This window comes from Daldinia vernicosa (genome assembly GCF_022497035.1).
Source record: "Daldinia vernicosa strain CBS 139.73 unplaced genomic scaffold F5Y00scaffold_91, whole genome shotgun sequence".
NCBI classification, from domain to species: Eukaryota; Fungi; Ascomycota; class Sordariomycetes; order Xylariales; family Hypoxylaceae; genus Daldinia; species Daldinia vernicosa.
In genome coordinates this window covers 19661-39267 of record NW_025954007.1, presented here as the reverse complement: position 1 = coordinate 39267, position 19607 = coordinate 19661, and the positions used below count along the sequence as shown (strand labels likewise).

General features: G+C 49.0%; 5 protein-coding genes across 5 annotated transcripts; 3 read left to right on the top strand and 2 right to left on the bottom strand.

Annotated features, from left to right (window-relative positions):
- Window positions 1–19: 19 nt before the first annotated feature.
- Window positions 20–1535, top strand: F5Y00DRAFT_249814 (uncharacterized protein). Its single transcript, XM_048009651.1, has 3 exons — window positions 20–527; window positions 584–905; window positions 963–1535. Exons 1-3 carry the CDS (start codon window positions 453–455, stop codon window positions 1244–1246), a joined length of 681 nt encoding a protein of 226 aa, XP_047859889.1. The 5' UTR covers window positions 20–452; the 3' UTR covers window positions 1247–1535.
- Window positions 1536–2525: 990 nt separating this feature from the next.
- Window positions 2526–3921, top strand: F5Y00DRAFT_219874 (HPP family protein). The gene is made up of 2 exons (XM_048005640.1): window positions 2526–3108; window positions 3188–3921. The coding sequence occupies exons 1-2, from the start codon at window positions 2845–2847 to the stop codon at window positions 3824–3826; spliced, it is 903 nt and encodes a 300-aa protein (XP_047859888.1). The 5' UTR covers window positions 2526–2844; the 3' UTR covers window positions 3827–3921.
- A 2208-nt stretch (window positions 3922–6129) lies between these two features.
- F5Y00DRAFT_219790 (MFS general substrate transporter) lies at window positions 6130–8158 on the top strand. The gene is made up of 4 exons (XM_048005637.1): window positions 6130–6500; window positions 6552–6837; window positions 6907–7498; window positions 7549–8158. The coding sequence occupies exons 1-4, from the start codon at window positions 6338–6340 to the stop codon at window positions 8131–8133; spliced, it is 1626 nt and encodes a 541-aa protein (XP_047859887.1). The 5' UTR covers window positions 6130–6337; the 3' UTR covers window positions 8134–8158.
- Window positions 8159–8692: 534 nt separating this feature from the next.
- F5Y00DRAFT_219801 (uncharacterized protein) lies at window positions 8693–9856 on the bottom strand. The gene is made up of 3 exons (XM_048005638.1): window positions 9085–9856; window positions 9006–9033; window positions 8693–8933 (listed from the first exon to the last, which is right to left on the bottom strand). The coding sequence occupies exons 1-3, from the start codon at window positions 9501–9503 to the stop codon at window positions 8808–8810; spliced, it is 573 nt and encodes a 190-aa protein (XP_047859886.1). The 5' UTR covers window positions 9504–9856; the 3' UTR covers window positions 8693–8807.
- Window positions 9857–10886: 1030 nt separating this feature from the next.
- F5Y00DRAFT_256398 (uncharacterized protein) lies at window positions 10887–19367 on the bottom strand (the record flags this gene model as incomplete). The annotated part of the gene is made up of 5 exons (XM_048010401.1): window positions 10887–15278; window positions 15338–15936; window positions 16008–18658; window positions 18738–19221; window positions 19298–19367. 5 exons carry the CDS (start codon window positions 19365–19367, stop codon window positions 10887–10889), a joined length of 8196 nt encoding a protein of 2731 aa, XP_047859885.1.
- Between the last annotated feature and the right edge of the window lie 240 nt (window positions 19368–19607).

The following is a 19607-nucleotide window of genomic DNA, read 5'->3' as shown; positions in this document are numbered from 1 at the left end:
GGCCGTGTGATTCCCTAGAATATATGCGTATTGCAGGCCGTGACTGCCTCATTTACAATGAGTGCCTTAGTCACTGGTTGCTAGGGATCCACAGCCGAACGCTTCACCAACTTTGACCAATCTGGACAGCGTTACGCAGCTCCATTATGAAAACCAATTATATCTCGTGTCTTATTATTCATCACACAATCTGGCACAATGTTGGTGATAGAAAATATTTCATTGATCCTACCCGTAGCCTCGGGACCTTTTTGGCGTCAAAGATCATTTCTGTTATACTCCGAGCCCAGATGCAAAGACAATTGACTATTAACACATGTAATTTAATTGCTACAAAACCACTGGGAAGAGCTATATAAGTTGACTGGAATCCGGTTGTTGTGTACATAACAGTAGGATAACACAATCACCTCTCATCAGCAAAACTATACGATTTCGAATCGTACTATACAATGTCGGAGATCTATAAAGAGAACCTTTTCATCACCCTGCAGTTTCTTCGCAATGTCAACGGGCAAAATAAATATGCAAGTACTCCTCCCATCAGGGCATTCGAAGCATACCATTCTAATAGTCAACACAGCACTGGGGCCTATTCCTTAGCGGAAGCTCACCCCCAGCAGGAATTCTCATGCATGCCACCGATACCAACAGAGCAGCCTTGGATCTCTACCTCGAGGAGCGCCGGGTTTCTAACCCTCTCAGATCCGGCACTATGGTTGTAGTCCTCAAGATCGCGGATGCGCCTAGTCTAGACACTCTCCGGAAGTGTGCTTCATCTATCCACCTGATGGATCCTCGTTACCTCCCTCGAGGAGAGGATAGGTGGACCTGCCGCGTCTGGGTCAAAGAGATGCTCAAGTCCTTACACAAACACCGCTGTATCTCTCTTCCCGCGGATGTTGGTTAGTGTCAAGAGAAACGTCGTATAGGTATTATAGACCTGCTAACGCGCCTTTTAGACGTAATTGAACAGTATTGCCAATATATGGCCGACAGCCACCTCCAGTACAAGGGCGATGCAAGGGTATTCAATGATCTGAATTGGGTACGTGCGGGTAGCTCGAGTAGCTCTAGTAAAGCTACATTATCAGAAGCCGACGCCAGAGGTGGCGGCCGTTATTACGGACCATCTCCTATGAATATTGATTCAACTGGTGGGCGATATTATGGATCATCGCCTATGGTGATTGATTCGACCACCAAGCGCTATTACGGCCCTAGCCCTATGGATACTAGAACATGATACTACTGATGTACCCCTATATGTATTTATATGTCGAAGACGCTGGCGTTTTGTTGTATTGATACTAAATATTGGAGTGAGCTCGAAGATGGGCGGTTTATTTTGCTTTGGGGAGTGAGGAGCGCTCATTGACTTATACAGATACTGTGTATCTAAGCATTCGTTATTGTCAGGATTGGTTGCCCTAGTGAGGTGAATCATGCATAGAGTGAGTGTACAGGGTAGTAGACCAAGTAGTGATTGTATTGAACTTAGTAACGCCTGGCCTTCTAACCTCTGACGAGGGCGCTTTGCGCCTCTTATATACTCGTATAGACCCCTGTAGCCACCCTGACAGTTATATTTGTTATACTCTTCAAATTCTAGCGCGAAAGTAGTGTTTACCAGAGCAGAGCAAGGTGTTACGAGATGTTACGGAGATTGAAGTATGTAAAACAAAGCTATCATATGATGCAGGGTCAGTTTTACTTAGATGATACGAACTGAACGCATTATAATTCGGTTTGTTCGACAGGTATGTATAACATTGCACTCTTGTAAATTATTATCGATAATTTAACCTCATAAAATCTTGTTGCAGGATAGAATTCATGTAGAAATACGATCAGTCATATAAGGTGCATAAGATATAAATGTATGAAAGTGTTGATTTGGGAATTAGAAACGAGCTCTGCTACCGATAGTTTAGAGATTGCTAAATAGTAGATTAGTTGATTACGTAATAGAATGAGCTAAGTTACTGGAGCTAACTCCGTGACGGTAGAGTGCCTCTGAGCTAAGGGGTAAATTCTCATCCATAAGCCTCATTTCTGATTTTTCATCCTTCTTTATTTTTGTCGTTGGCCGACGATTATGAGTGCTGACTGAGCGCCCTCCCTTTTCCCCCCAAGCCCCTAAATCAATCCCTTTTCTACAACAAGAGTCGCGAATCTCGGTGCGTCTAATTCCTTGATACATCATATTGCTTATCAAGTCTACCTTAATGAAATCTTTACGTTGGCTTAGTTCGGCCTTCAAATTTTGTCCGGATACTTGGGGCAGGAATTTGCCTATATAAAAAGAGATGGGGGTGCTCCGCGGAGATATCTCGTCCGGAGAAAGACCCACTTATTCGGCATTCGGAAGACGGAGTCAGGGAGCGCCCGTGTTACCTTGGGCCAGCGCGTTGGACTGATCCATTTTGGGAATTTCCCTTACCCAATATGACGCCAGGTGGACGACCAATTGGTCATCGTGTCTCAATTATCCCTGGCGAACCTTGAATATGTTAGTCACCAACTGCAGCAACTGTAAACATCCCTCTTGGTTCCAATCTCTTGGTTCGCCTTAGTTTTGTTCGTCTGCTGCTTTACCCATGACACCATTCACCACCACCTATGGAATGAGAAAGAAAATTAAAAGGTAAAATGCCACTGGCGCCAACGACATCCCGAGTTGATAAATACGATCTACCTGCCGCCGACACGCCTCCGTGTTGGCGGGTCGTCGTCGCTACTATCTTCTCACCGTACTGAATGAAATCTTTTTTGGCTTCGCGTTCTTGATACCTAAACGCTACCCACTCCAACAATCCCCCGATTAGCCTGCTTGGGACACAAATGCCTCCCCAACCGACAAAATGGCACTTCGAAATCGACCAGTACCTTAATCCATGGATACCAGCTGCGCCATGGAAACGTCTTCCGTATCCCGTCGCCCATTTCTTGGGCTATCGGCCAGAGCATCAGCGACCGCTAGGAAACATCGCAATGGTTTTTTGGGCATTTATTGGAGTTTTCTGTTCCCTAACCATGATCGAAGCGGTGGGCCATGCAATCCCCTCTTTTGAGGAGCACGGTGCTCCTATCATTATCGGCAGTTTTGTGAGTTCCGACCGGTTATTTTTCTGAGATCTGTCTCATCTTAGTTTACAGGGGGGAGTTGACTAACATTTAACCCAAGGGCGCCGCTGCGGTTCTCGAATTCTACGCCATCGAGTCTCCTCTCTCGCAGCCTCGCAATGTTGTCCTCGGCCAGTTCTTTTCATCCTTGATAGGTATTGCCATCAGGAAACTTTTTGCGCTAAGACCTATGTCACATGAGGTTACTTGGGTCGCCGGCTCGCTGAGCTGCTCTTGTGCGGTCGCATTTATGGCTCTAACTGGCACTGTGCATCCGCCTGCGGGAGCCACGGCTCTACTCGCTGTAGTTGATGAAGAGGTAGCGCATCTAGGCTGGTTCTTGCTGCCCGTTGTCCTGCTTGGCTGCGCGTTGATGCAGTGTGTGGCTTTACTTTTGAATAATATCCAGAGGCGGTTCCCAGTTTATTGGTGGACCCCAGCGGAGGTTGGCCGCAGGAAGAAGCAACAACAACAACAACAACAGCACCAAATACCGGATGGGAAGAGCAGCAACAGCGATAGCGGCAGTGATAATGGAACTAAACTTGGGATTACTACAACACGACATATGGAAGAAGGGAGAATTGCTATAGAGCCGTCAAAGGTGATTATAACAAGAGGGCATGTGGCTATTCCGGACGGTATGTATTTATCGCCCGAAGAGAAGATGTTTTTAGAGGAACTGAGCGAAAGATTATAAATTATGAATTAAGATAAGCTATTCTATTCTACTTTACAAGATGAATAACCACGTGTACTCTGTGGTAGGCACTATGCCCACCCTACCTAGGTGGATTTTGACCTCGTGTTTGGTGACCGTGCGAACCTGCCGTCCTGTGTAGTTGGAGTTGTAACTAGTTACACCACAGCTTCGTCGCTCTGCCATCGGAAGGTCTCATCGTGACACCCGCCTCGGTTCGGATGCCGATATCTTGAATAATATGACCCACAGTGTCGTTAGCCGCTAGCACACCCCGAGTCTTCCCCGAGAGATGTCTATGTTGCTGGTATCCACCAAATCTTATGAGGCTCTGATCGGGTTTCCGGGAACCTGGATACGAGCTAAATATAGTAATACTTGGCGTCTAGCTGGCCGAAGAAGCCGGTCATGATGCGAGTAGTGAGGTAGCCCCCGTTGAGCGCGTTGCATATCACTCGTTGACTTAACTAATGCAGCATCCAGTAGACGTACCTACATTGGCTTCAAGGTGTGATTCCAAGCCATCCAGCACGGCGTTATATCTCTTAGAGCTCACGAGGCTTCGTTACTCTATAGTATCCTGTCGACTGGAATACGAAAAGGGTTAGCGGTAGGTTGGTCGGTAGAACGATCCAGGAGTACACGGGTCATTGAATTTAAGAACGGATAGTGACTGATAATGGAACGGATAGTGGCTGATAATGCTGAAGATAGTATCCTTGATACTGTTATAGCTGACGAATCAACAAGGTTATCTCTCAGAGGCAAGATGACCTATCATGTTCAGACCTTGCTGAACCGGGGAGGGCGTGGCCAATCCATAGAAGCCTGCTAATTGCGGGCCGCCCTCTTGATACCCCCTTAGTGTCGTGTATTCCGTTTGAATTCCTCGAGGAGTAAATCCTTCTCGCTCACTGGACTTTCTTTATCATTAGAAAGCTTTTCCACGTGTGCTTCTTTCCGCAGGCAATTTAAACATTTAGTGTTGACCTGACGCGCCGGACCTTTTACCTTCTGAAAGCAATAAGCTCCTCCTGCACCAGCACAGGTGTTTTCAACTTCATAGGTGATACTCTCATGCTTGCAGAGTAGGTGGAGTGTTTTTCTGACCCAACACATTGCCAATAAAATTCAATATAGGCGAGAAGATTCGGAAAGTACGTAAGATTCAGGCTAAGATTTTCCAAGATAGGATATCACCCAAGGAGTTCTCCAGCAGCAAAAAGCATGCGGACTATACGGCATTATATAGTTTTTTCAAATTGAATCTTACACGGTCTTCTTTGAAACGACGGCGGGCGATAAGGCGAAACCCGCCAAACCGTCAAAACACTACAACACTTTGGGGGTTCAAACACCAAACCAATAAAATAATGAAATAGAAACTACGCTCCTGTTCTTCAAAGAAGATCATACACGATGTAACTTCATGAACACGAACAACAAACCTTCTCGAAGAACAATTGGTGAGAACCAGACCGTTTTTGACCAAAAAGATTACACAGAGCTTATTCAAGGTGCCTGATTTCGTGAGATTTATATCAAACTTTATTAATTTCCTTCTGACGAAGAGGATATGATGCTCATGATGTAAAAATGCATTCTAAAATGCAAAATGTTAGGGGGGTTCTTGCTATCAAGATCTGTCGGTATAGGCCTGTGCCGCGTTGGAAAAACAATCTCTTTGCCGTGCAAGAACGATGTATGAACACGATATCACAATACCAGTGTGAAAGAAGTGACAGTTTTGGGACCCCCCAACTAATGATCGCAGTTTATTTCCTCTCCTTCTTCACTAGAGTCAATTAGAGCACGGGGCTATAGATATGTTAATATTTTGATACTCAAGAAGAGAAGTTCTAGCTAGAGAATCGTATTATTATTTTATTTTGAATATATCTAAGCCACATGCACGTTTCTATATCTCGCCTACTGCCGACTGTTTGAGGTCTTGTAAGTACTGGAAGTATCGCCTAGCCACAGCTAGCGGGTTTAGTTACGACATATCACATTATTTGGACGGCTTGTAATCTTACTTTATCGTTAAAACTTTAAGCCAATTCATAATAAAATTTTATACTGTCTACATCGTACAACCTGCAACCTGAGTGTCGCTGTAATAGAGTTTAGACTATCCTCTTACAGTTAGATAGTGATCTCTATGTAGAGCAGGGGGCTGGTGCCCCATATATTCCTCATCAAGCGACTACCTTATTGGCTGTATTTAACTCAACGAATCAACAGTTCTTACATACCTAAGCTTCTAGCGTCATCTCGTTTACCTTTCTGCTCAATTTTTTTTTCTTCACTCAAACATTTCTTACTTTCCTCCTCAAGTATTCGGTTACGGCAATTATAATACGGACTGGACTTACGTCAAGGGTAATCAGTCTATCTCAGAGTCTATCTTGGACAAGGCCGAGATTAGACAAGCATATCTTATTTGGACGCTTCGAGTTCGTGGCTTGAAAAGACTGGTAGCACGCGCTTCCATTGCTTCACAGTTGAAGTATGGCCGACGATACTGCTGCGGAGGGGGGTAAGACCCCCGTAATGATCAACGCAGATCACGAAGCAGGGACTCAGCTAGAAGGAGGCCGGCCTGCTCCCGTGGAGTACGATATCGAGAGAGTAGAGGCAGTTTATAGGAAGTTAGATCTCCGCATCATTCCGGGTAAGATCACCGATCATTCTTTGATAGCTTCTTAAGCTGACCCAGCCGTAGCTTTCTGGATCCTATACTTCCTCTGCTCTGCCATACGCTCTAACATCGGCTTGGCGCAGACGATGAATTCGGACGTCGGACATGATTTAATGACGATGCTTGGGCTTTCGTCTAACGATGTTTCCACTGCATTGGCCCTCTTCTATGTATCTTATGTCATTTTTGATTGCCCGTCCAATCTCATCATGAGCAAGCTAAGCCCTCGTGTTTGGATGGCTAGAATCGTTTTTGCCGTGGGCGTAATAGGGGCTTGTTTTGCTGCCGTCCAGGCTGCTTGGAGCTTGAAGTAAGTCTAATATTATCTCAATTCCTCTCTCCTCGAGTTAGCCTAGGGTGCTAATCGTTGGCACATAAGACTATTACGATTCCTGCTTGGTATGGTGATTGCCGGCATGTGGCCTGGAATGTCTTACTACTTAACTCTTTTCTACCCCCCTTCTCGGACTGGTAAACGAATCGGAATGTATTTTACAGCCTCTCAGATCTCGGCCGCCGTCGTAGGCTTAGTATCCGCGGGATTCCAACTGATGGACGGCGTTGGTGGCCTGGTTGGTTTCCAGTGGATGTTCCTTATTTATGGGCTTCTTGCTATCGTCCTTGGTTGGACTCTACTATGGTGGCTACCCGATCGTCCGCTACCTCCAGGAGAACGAAGGGAGCGCTCGAGTTTCATAAAATGGCTTCCTCCAACCCCTGAAGCTCTGACGGGTGAAGATGCTCTAGTTCATTACGAAGACCTCAAGCGAGTCTATCACTCAAGACCCTGGACTCTCAAGGATCTAGGTTATGTCCTGATTGACTGGAGGCTTTGGCCGCTTACTCTTATGTATTTCGGCGTGGTGGGAGTCGGGATCGGGACTCAACTTTACGGTACGGTGATCATCCGTGGCATCAATCCATCATTCACTGGGGTACAGCTCAGTCTTCTCTTCGCCCCTATTTGGATCGTAAGTCTACACTTGCCAGATATATGCCCCTCGGTTTCTAACATCAATAGATGGACTTTTTCGCAATTCTTCTCGTCACTCCTATCTCGGATCGATTCCACCGCTTACGTCCCGTGTTCTTCTCTTGTGCCGTATGTATCCAAATTGCCGGCCTTCTCACTGTTACCTTTGCTCCTACCTGGAACCCTTGGGCGAGGTATGGAGGTCTTCTCATGGTGGGCTTCGGCCTTGGTCCGACGGTTCCTATCTGTATGACTTGGACCAATGAGATATTCCAACAGCGTCACGGGGAGGTCGGTGTAGCTGCTGCGTCAGCATTAGTCTCGGGCCTTGGAAACCTCGGTAGCATTACGACGACCTATGCGCTATATACAGGTTGGCCGGCAGATGCCGCTCCCGGGCCTCACCAGTATCGCCGAAGCAACTTGGTTATGATTGGTATTCTGTGCGTCAGCATCCTCAGCAGCATCGTCATGTTCGTCGCTCTAAAAATCGTTGGTAACAATCCCAGCCATAAAATTGGTAGCAGTGGGAGCTCCAAAATTGACAGCGTGGATGGCTTCCCAGACGGCGCGGCCCGCCGTGAGCTTCAGCAACGCGGGTTCGGTCGCATGTGGTGGCGGAAGAGAACGTAGTTGCATACTCCACTATACTTCGGAGATGAGCTATTCTCCGCTGTGACCTTCAACAACTAGCAGTACAGCCATCAGAAACTACTTGCTCTTCGTGATCTGGGCAGTTCAACCTGTCATTTATACCTTTCGCTTCAACTCTACCTAACTTTTTACGACTTCTTGATACGAAACACGCCCATAAGAGGTTTGTTTTAATGCTTTTCTGGAAATTTCTTTGCTTTTTTGGGTTTGGCGCATTCATATGATACCCCATCTGTGTTTTGGATACGCTGTCATTCGAGAGCCTCGACCAAAGACTCGCCAGCGACAGTGCTTCTACGCCATCGCTTGGGACGGCGTGTTGCAGCCGAGGCGGGACCGGCGACAATGCTTCTGCGCTATCGTTTGGGAACTCGTCTCGTGGGCATTGCTTACACACGTTTCTTCGAGTACTTGGAATCTTCATCGTAGGAGAAGAGGAATAAGTAGCTTGGTTCTTCGCTCGCTACCTCATTATACATTACTAGGCAAATACTTTTAGCCTTGCACATATTATCAGAACCCCTTCGTGCCCCTTCGACCCAGAGTGATTAAGAATTTCTATCTTCAGATGCGGGTATTAAATATGGTATGGCATCATCGGCGTGAATTATCGTCGTGGTCAAACTACAACTGAACTAATATCAAAGCCCCCATCAGCCCCCCTTAACCATAGAGAATTCGGGACCTAGGGGTTCCAAGATGCGAGCTTCCCGTGGCTTAATAAACATGGGCTCGGTAAACTCCAGGTACTCCTTGTAGTACGGCTTGGTTATTTGGTGCTTTGACACAGGTTAGGTTTGATTCTTATTTGTCCCATTCATTTGCTCTGGGGTAAGGCAACGGAGACTGACCTCTAGGAACCATTGTATATCCTTTGACCTATCATCTGGTTAATACATATTCTCAACATCTTTTAGGGTGGTGGCGTACCAGTTTTCGATCCAGCTTAACTTCCCAGGCTCTTCTACGGATTTATAAACTTCGAAGAAAAGACATTCGGGCTCGGCGGCCACGCTGTCGAAGATAGCCTTGAATGCAACCAAAAACCTCTCGACGTTCTCGGGTGCAATGTGTACTGTTATGTGGAGGCTAATGCCCTTTGACGGGAGTGTTGCCTCACTCATTGTCGTTGCACTAGTATCTATTCGCTTCTCGTGGACTTCGGTGTCCATTACTTCTGCTAGTGATTCGGGAGACTCGGTCGTGCTGAGAGGGGTGACAACGACATGGGTGGACTGTCTCTTTGCAGTTTTATCCTCGCCTTTTTCCTTCTTACTTCCGCTGCGACCAAGAGAGATACTACTATTTCTCCAATGCTTAAGGATCGAGCTTCGAATACTGCTACTCATCTCGGATATATAGGGGGTAGTTAAAGAATTTCTGACCGCTGTATCAGACCTATAAAACGAAACATATTCCAGCAACAAAAACTTATTTAAGATGTACTCCTTCAGTATATATGCTTCTGATGCTACGTTGGAGAAGACGCTTGATGGCTTAAAGACCAGGGACAGGATCGCGGAGCGCCAAGGAATATTTGGTATTTTATCAGCGACCGGGTTCACGATCTACACTAGAACCAGGATAGCAATAGGTAGCGGGTTGTGGGACCGCTACGGACATCTGCGAGGGACTAATTTTCGACTTTCAGACTTGGCTTCTATGTAGCACGCGCAGATTCCTTCCAGAATTCATGCGATTAGTTTCATTTAACGGCCTTTTCCCCCTTACTCCCACATTTTGGTCAACGCGATGCAGATGCTTTCACCAGCAAATCTATGCGCTGCTTCGCTAACATAACCCGACATGGGACGTTCTTCTCCTATTCGTTGAGAATACGATATCCAACGAATCAAAGGCGCCCCTAGGAAGCTCTCATTTGCGAAACAAAAGGACCGTTCAAAAGTCCCGTTCTTCCTCATACATCCATGCTAGTCTAACCCGAAATATCTAGCCGGGAATCTAGCCATGTCATAGCTCGGAACTTTTATCAGGCTTATATGTCGGAATTCTTTCCGGCTTGAATGCTTTTACGGTACCATATTATAATAAGTCCATGATTTCTTCAAACGGTACAGATTTACTCCTTCTTATGGACTTTGGCATTTCACGACGTGGAATCGTGTATACCTATCATGGATTTTTTCCAAATTTCGGGAGCCCGAAGGTCCCGGAGTTCATGGTAACGTTGCTCAGATTATCTCTAGACCGAACGAAATGTTTACAAGATCGGCAATATACTGCTATAACTTCCAAGCCAGATGATATTACTTGAATTCGGCAGCTCGCTTCAATATTCATCTATTAGGTTAATATCACGGGATGGATCTAGAAAGCATGGAAACAACTTCGCTGTTTCGCAAAGGAATTTAATTTTAAATTACTGAGGCCGGTGACTGAGAGACTCTAGATACCATCTACAATTCTAGCCAATATCTCCCGCAAGGAATAGGGAGAGTTGAGGTATAGGTGGATTTGGGTTCGACTCCTATCAGCACTATCTAGCGACCTCAGTTATCTTTTAGCTGGGAGTAGACGAATGAAAACCACGACATCTCTTCCAAAAAAATATAATGGTAAGGCATGGCCGCGCGCTCAGGCTGTGTATATATTTCGAAGGCCGTAACGTTAGGAGTTTGGTTTTCAAAAGAGTGCCAATGAGTTATACGCAGTCAAGTTTTACGATATAGAATGACTTCTTCTTGTCTATCCATCCTATCTGTATGTATTCCTCACTTACCCTCTTGTACATCATGCCTCTTAGCTAACGCTGTATCTACAATTCTATCCGCCAGCGCCGCAATACTCAACCTCGCGTCCAGTAACTCCAGCGTATTTATCTTCGCCCCTAGCGCCTGGTGAAACCAGTTTCGCAGTTCTGCCGTGATCAGGCTGTCGACGCCGTGGTCAGCCACAGACCGCCCCGGATTAGTGTTCGAGACGTCTACGAAGAGCATCTCGGCTACGGCCGTCGAGATGGCGCTTGTGACAAATCCAACTATTTTGGCACGTTCCGGGGCCTCTGCGGTGACCTCTGTATCGAATTGCCGGCGGATGCGACTGATGGATGACTTACTGGCGTTATCGTCTCCTCCTTGCGCTGCTGCCGCCCCGGTGTCCGAAGATTTATTTATGTGTTGGTTTCGTCGCGCATCCTCGAAAGCGCGTATAATTAGCGAAACGCGTCCGTCGCCATACCAGCGAGGGATGGCTCTCCTTGACGGCCGGGCCGGGTCTGCGTCTCGTGCTTCGTCCTCGTCACGCTCCATAGCCGCCATTGCAGCCGGGTCTATACAAGTGAGGATATTGGAAGCAGAAGACGGGTCCTCGGCTTGGCCAATCCAGTTGTCGCCATAGCCATCATCGTCGCCACTGTTGCTGGCCAGGCCATTGTTGAGAAATGCCGGTTCTAGCCGGGCAAGGAACTCCCCCTCAGAGAGCGTCAGACCCTTGTTCCGCGCAAACATATCCACTGCGATGGAGTCCTGACCCAGCTCGCCGATACCCTTAACTAATCCTAATGATATGCTCGTTGCGGGCATGCCGAGACGTCGGCGGTACTTCGCAAATGAATCCTGGAATGCGTTGGCGGCCGTGTATGCGCTCTGCGTGGCCAAGGCGCAGATGGACTCAAGTGAGGTGATCATGACGAAGAAGTCTAGCTGTCCATAGGGGAGAGATAGGGTCGCTTCGTGCAGATTCTTGCTCCCCTGAACCTTAGCAGCTAGGCTGTCGCGCCATCGCTGGACGGTCAGTTTATCGAAAGAGAGGTCGAGGTAGGAGACAGCGGCGTGAATAATACCTTTGACGGGGGTATTTGGGGAGACTAATGAGATATTTTCTATAAGGCGCGTTACTTGAGACCGGTCGCTGATATCGCATGTCAAGGGTTGAATATTGATACCACGTTGACCGAGTGTGTTTACGAGGTTTTGTGCTGCAGAGGAACTTTTCTCTAATCCACGTCTGGATAAGACTACCAAGTTGCGAGCTCCGCGTTGGCACATCCATCTGATAATGGATCTTCCGAGGCCACCGAATCCTCCCACTACGATATAATATGCCGCGGGGTCGAACTGGACATGCTGCCGGGACGATATTGGGAGCATCTTAACCTGTGTCTGTGGATCCTGAAACGTCACCACCAGTTTACCGAGATGCGTACCCTTAGAGAACCTTAACAGGACCTGGTCAAGCTTGGATACGTCAGTGGCCGAGAATGGGTAAACGGGCCTAATAAGCCCATCTCGATAATATCTATGGACGGCTTGCATTAACTCCTTGCCGAGCGCGGGGTCAGCGTCGAGAACAAGTGAGAGGTCAAACGAGGAGAAATTAGCACTCTTGCCGAAAAGCTCCATCCCTAAAGCCTTGGATTCCTGCACATCGGTACGTCCCACATCGACTAGGTGACCTAGCGGTGCCAGTGCTTCGATGGACGCGTGCAATACATCTCCTCGAGCCGTACTAAGTATTATGTCGAAGCCACGGCCGTGGGGCGTCATACGAGCGAGCTTTTTATCTAGAGCAGATGCGCTGTCTCTTGATGCGACGGCAATGACGTGCGATTCTGGTAGTTTCATCTCTCGGATTAAAAAATCCGCCTTCTCTACCGTGCCCACCATGGCAAAGACCTCGGCACCCTTCGCCCGCGCAAGTTGAATGGCTGCGAGCCCGAGTCCGCCAGTGGCGGACTGGATAAGGACCTTGTGCCCCTGTCGTAATCGAGCAACGTAGTCAAACGCGTAAACAGCTGTCATATACACCAAGGGCATAGTCGCAACTTCGACGAGGTTATCTTGAGCGCTTAGCTTTTGCGCAAACGCGGCCGGGACACGAGTGTAGTTCCCGAAGTGACCGCGGCCCACGCCGTATACGCGGTCGCCGACGCAAAACGAGCTAGCCGCGTCGGCACCCACGGCCGTCACGATGCCAGCATATTCAGACGACAGATTTTCGGCGTCAAAATGGCCAGACGAGATGGCGAGATCCTTCCAGTTAAGGCCCACTGCTGCAACTTTGACGTCGATGTAATTCGATGGTATTGGTGATAATAGCTCTTTGTAGGGCCGATAGTATAAAGAGCTGAGCAGGCCAGGCTTAGAGAATACTGCCCGAATGGGACCTTGGCTATCGAGCGGCTGCAACGACAAAGTCTCGCTATATTGGTCTCGGCTCTCATTGGGAGATGTTTCTGCGTATGACCGAAGAGTGTCATCAGGTACAGCCCGGCTGACCCAGAGACAGCCGTCTTGCCAGACGTACTCGCAGTCGTTCGTTCGAAGATCTTCACTCTCTTCGTCATCTTGAAGTTCACTAGGTAGCGGGAAAAGTTGGTCCACTACGCAGCGAGTGAGATCTCCAGAGTCATATGTGGCAAGACCGGAATCCTCGACAGAAATATCGATTGAGATAAATCGATTCGCAGGGTTTTCTGTCCCAATCGTCCGTAATAGTCCGGGGATTAACGCTCCTTCGGGGTTTCGACCTCTTGAAAACCCACAGAACGTTAAGCAGATCAAGGTTGCTGCATTGCGCGCGAGGTGTTGAAACGTGGCAAGGTGATGTCCTTCGGTATCGAGAAGAAAGTCTTTCTCGCCGTCCAGGAAAACCACTACGTGGGCGTCTGGCGATATTATCTTTGACGCTTGGTCGAGTGATGCGGTTCGGGACGTTATGCCACACTGTTCTAACTCATGTTGGAGCCTACTAAGAAGCGGCGGATTTTGTTTAAGGCTGTGAAGAAGTTGAACTTCGGTACCTGCTAAGATTCCGTTTGTTTTCTTATTCTTCCAGTGTGCGCTATCAATCTCCATAAGCGTTGAGACTAGGGTAGTTGTCACATTATTCGGCCGAGGGTAGTCATCCAACACCATTTCAGTACCGGAGAAGCCCACCCCTTTTAGGGCTTGATCCCACGTTTCCAAGTTTACGTATGGGCCGTTTACCCTACCGTCGGGTATTCCGTGCCAATATCCAGTCAATGTGCCTGAGATGAGCCCGATGATTACGCTGTCCGTTTTGGTGGTCTCCACCAATAGAAGCTTTCCTCCCGGCCTGAGAAGTTTCCGGCAATTTTTGAGTGTTTCCGAGATGCTGGCCGTTGCGTGCAAAATCTGCGAGGCCAAAACAACGTCGTATACAGGCAGGTAGCCCTGCACTGCGGGATCCGCCTCTATATCCAGGACAGAGTAGCTGATATCGTGAAATTCGACCATAGATGCCTGTGCTGCAGCTAGAAAACCAGGCGAGATGTCGGTGAAGACGTATTCACGGTAGCGCTTAATACTGTTGGGTCCCGTGAGCGCCTTCATGGCAACACGCGTGGCGCCGCCGGTCCCAGCACCAAGCTCCAAAATGCGTAGGTGCGGGTTCGCGTGGGCTAGACTATCTAGGATTCGCGAGAGCTGCGGGTATGCGCTTGTCATGAAGATACCGCGCTGGTATAGTTCCGATAGGAGGTTAATACTATCGCTGCGATGGACTATAATGTCGATACCAGTGTGGCGCTCAAAGAGAACATCGGCCATATTCTCATGTAACCGTTTGGCTATCTGGGCCTCGGGGGTCTCCTTGGTTTCGAGGTAGAGCTGGTTAATTGTTTTACGCCGCTCCCAGGAGGACAGTTGTTTAGCCTCGGCTATCCCGGAGATTTCAGCTCCCTCGACGCACCGCTTGATCCACGCAAAAAAGTGACCTACATTCCCCGACGGTGTAGGGGATGGTATGACCTTATCGTTGCCCTTCGCAAATGTTTCATCCACGTCCACAAGGATGGCGCAGGCCATCTTGTTCAGCTTCTCTATGGAATCAAGACGATCTACGTTTTCCATAGGCGGGGGGAATAGCGTACGACATGACTGGTAGTTCAGGGAGCGAAAGTCGGGCTTCCATACCATCCGTGCAAAAGGGGCACTGAATGCCGGCTGCGTACCACTTTTAGTCTGATCGCTGATCTGTGCCTCGCCAATATAGCTGATACACCGGAGTTTTTCGATATCGAGAACCACATCGCCGTCTTGTCCTAGCATCTGTAACTGGTTTATATACGCGCCCCTGAGGCCGCGGAATTCACCTAGTGCGACGGTCTCGGCGACGTCACGATCTCCGTCGTTGATCCCATTCTTGATATATATTCGGGGAAAATGAACCGGCACGAAGGCAGTCGTAGCGGTTTCGACACGGCCCCGTAACAGGAAATAAGCCCGAGTTGAAAAGCAGCGTCAAGAGCTGCCGGGTGAATTGCATATCTTGACTCGCCCCCCTGGACTATACCTTTCGTAGTGTTGAGCGCTACGGTGGCGGAGGCAAGCTTCATATCTGGGTCGGCACGAATGTTTGTGACTGCCCGGAATGTAGAGCCGTATCCAAGTCCGATAGCTGCGAAGGTCTTATACCACGACCGTGCATCGATTAGGCGGGCATCCATGGATGATGTATCGATCTTCTCGGCCTTATCATACAAGCTTCCGCCTTCTACCTTGCCAACCCCGGTGCAGTGCTCAGTCCACGTACTATCGATGGAATCGACATCAGCCCGTCCGGCAGAGCTGATGGAGAAGCGTGCCCACGAAGTCGATGCCGTCGGAGCAGCGTCGAGCTCCATACTTAAAATGACTTCAACGCCATCGTCATCTTCCGGTATCCTTAGGGCCGTGTTGATCGAAACATTGCGTAGCGCGTAGCCCGTCGGCTTGGGGCATGGTTGGGGATACTCCTCATAAGTACGCAGTGCGGCTTCTATAGCCATGGCAATATACCCTGCGGCAGGGAAAACCGCATCTAGAGATATGATTAAACCTTAGAACCGAACGAAGATCAAAATTAATAATATTAAGGATGTCCCGGCTTACCTGGCAATAATCGATGGTCACTTAGCCAAGGCAAGTCCTTCACACGCAGGACGTTCCGCCACTGAGGTCTTAACTTCGCAACGCCGGGGACCTTGGAACCGAGTAGGTCGTGTCGTGGGACTTTCTGGAGACGGTATTCTTTGCTTGAGCGGCACTCATAATAGTTTATTGGCCCATATGTATGCTGATATGGCGGGAGGTCAACCGCGGTGCACCCATGAATGAGATCATATTTATCATTTAATTCGTCTCCATACAAGCGGCCATCGTCGTTGTCGACCGCGTTGACGGCAACCAGATTAGTCCGAGCGTTGAGACAATAGAGTGCCCCAACGGGCTGAAGGATCGATTTGCGGGAGTCTTCGCCTCTCTTCAAAGTAGAGCCGGCATACGCAATCTGGGTCTGGTTCATACTTTTCAAGATCTGCTCTAGTGGCCCTTTTAGTGCTGAGTGAGGCCCAATCTCAACTAGTACTTTGATAGGGTCATGGTCAAGCGCACAGTCTGCGTTCTGTCTGATCAGATTTGAAACGGCATCAGAAAATCTAACTGGTGACTCGAGGTTGGCTCTCCAGTACGCAGCACTACTAGCGATACTCGATGGTGGATCTTTCTCAGGGGTAACGGACGACACCCACGGAACACGAGGATATCGTTTCTGCTCGTCAACCAACCCGGACTGCCTTATATGCTGGAATCCACGCAAAAGCATCTCTTCGTACTCCTGACCCAGCGCAATCATGTGATGTGAATGATACGCGATGCCTCCCGTTTTCAATAAACGGTTGAAGATCCCGTCGACGCTCAAACGGGCAGCAAGCGCCTCGACAGCCGGCGCATCCCCGGACACGGTGACGCTCCATGGAGAGTTTACGGCGGCAATCTGCATTTGACCATCTCTAGGATTCTGATCATGTAGGTATCCCGAATCTCGAAGCTGGTCCGGCCCGAGGCCTACGGCCAGCATTACCCCTTCCTGCTTATTATTCATGATAGCCTGACCACGTAGATACGCCGCTACGATGGCGTCTGCGGCCGTAGCGTGTCCTGAAGCGTACGCTGCAGCTATCTCGCCCGACGAGTGGCCGGCCACGGCAACGGGGCGGATAGACCACGAGGCGAGCAAGTCAACTAGCCCGATCTGGATTGCCGTGCAGACGGTCTGGGATACCGCTGGCGTCTGTATAATTCCCGGGTCACAATTGTCCTTAAGGACCTCGATGATTGACCATGTAGACGGAGGCCTCGGTAGTGACTTTAGGATATAATCGAGATACTCGATAGCGGTGCAGAATACGCGGTACTCGAAAAGTTGCAGACCCATTTCATGCCATTGGGCTCCTTGGCCGGTGAACACAAATGCTACATTTGCTAGCCGCTGATCTTGTTGATGGGTTGGGCTTGTTTGTATGCCTAACTTGCTTTCCACGCCGAGTAAACCCGGAACGAGATTGTCCCTGTTCACGACGCGGAAGGTCCTATATGACAGGTTGGAACGCTTGGCGCTGAGTGTGTAAGCCACATCTGAAAGTCGATGCTGATATATATCAAGCGAAAGGGCGTCTATATTAAGCTGAAGAGAAGACTTGTTATGTGCGGAGAAGGGGAGTAACACGAGTTGCCGAGTAGTCGCGTTGGTAGTCCTTGTCATGCTCGGAGCGTTGATGATAGGATGATGGTGATGGATTCGTTCTTCCCGATTCTGTTCTTCATTTCCGTTGAGACCTCGGCGGTTATCAATGGGCATATAGACATTATGGATTGCACCATAACCATGACCATCGAGGGTGTGACCATCGGCCTCAGAATTGAAGTTCACACGAAGACTAGATCTTACGCGATCGAGAGAGAGCACACTGACATGGTCGATAATGCAGTGACCATTAGCGCCTCCAAAGCCGAATGAGTTAATGCTAGCCCTACGGGGTCTGTGTTCGGGCCAAGCTATAACCTCCTTAGCAACCTCCATTCCAGCCTTGGTAAAATCAATGTTTGGATTTAATACTTTAACACCAACGTTTGGCGGGATCTCGCCTGATTCTAGAGAGAGCACAATCTTCATAATGGCCGCCAGAGCACTTGCCCCCTCGGCGTGACCCATCTTGGTCTTGACGGAGCCGACGAATAGAGGCCCGGGACTATCTGCCTCTGGACCCCCACCAGACGAGAAGACCTGGCTTACGGCCGCTAACTCAATCGGATCTCCTGCTTGGGTGCCCGTACCGTGACACTCGATATACGTGGTATCCGAGAACGGGAGCCCGGCGTTTTCGTATGCTTTACGGATAACAGCCTCCTGACCAGCAGCACTGGGGCGCGTAATTCCGCCGGTGCGACCGTTTGCGTTAACGGCGGTGCCCCTGATCACAGCACGGATAGGTGACTCGCTAGTAACTGCCACCGATAGCCGTCTAAGATACAGCGCAGCGAATCCCTCGCCACGGGCATATCCGTCAGCAGACGCGTCGAACGTGTGGCACCTTGAGGTAGGAGAGAGAGCTCCCAGTTTATCGAGTGCGAGGTGTAGGCTAGGATCCGCGATCCAGTTCGATGCTGCTACGATAGCCGAGTCACAATCTCCGTTGCGGATCGCGCTGACAGCTAAGTGCACTGCGTACATGGACGAAGAACAAGCCGTGTTAACGGTGACGCTATTAAAATCTCGATATTTAGCAATCAAGATAACTTGCAAGACGATAACGGAAGTTGGCACTATTCAAGATTCCATACCTCGGTCCTCGCAAATCAAAAATATGGCTGATTCGATTTGCCAATACGCTCGCGCTCGCCCCTGTTGTCGAATACGGCTTGGGATAATCCCAATCACGCGTCTGAATTGTCCAATGGTCTAGCGCGAAGTTTCCGACGAAAACTCCCGTGTTCGATCCAGCGACGGAAGCCCACGTCTCACCGGCATTCTCGAACGCCTCATATACCACTTCGAGCAGCTTGCGCTGCGAAGGGTCGAGTGTCTCAGTCTCGCGTCCCGTGATGCCGAAGAAGGCGTGGTCGAACAACCGTGGATCGCCGTCGACGAGTAACGCACCCTCTGTGGCCGTCGTGCCAGGCCGCCCCGGATTGGGGTGGTGGAACCCGGCGGCTGAGAAGCATCGCGGCGTAGATGCGGAGTCAAAGGGGCGGAAGCCAGAGCCTTGGTTCCGCAAGAAGGACCACATCTTCCGGGGCGAGTCTACGCCGCCGGGCCATCGGCACCCTGGATAATGTTAGCTTTCACGAGTTATCTTATGGCTTTTGATCTAGAATTCGGCTTAGGTGAAATATGAACTAACCCATGCCCGCAATCGCCACAAGCTCAGCATTGGGCTTTTGCTCTTCGTTGGAACTTGCTGAAGTCGCCATGATATCAAGATCACTAGAAAAATGAAGTAAGACTAGCAGTATTGCTGCTAATTCGATAGTAGCGAAAGCTAGTATTGATCGTTGAGAAGAGTCCCGTCGTCTTATATACGCCGCCTCCAGCGACTAACCCCCTAATAAACACGAATCCTTCGAACTCTCGTCGTGACGTTGCCACATAACTAGGTGGCTTATTGGCAAGTGGATTGGGGTTCTTTCATTGATAGTCCTACATCTGCAACT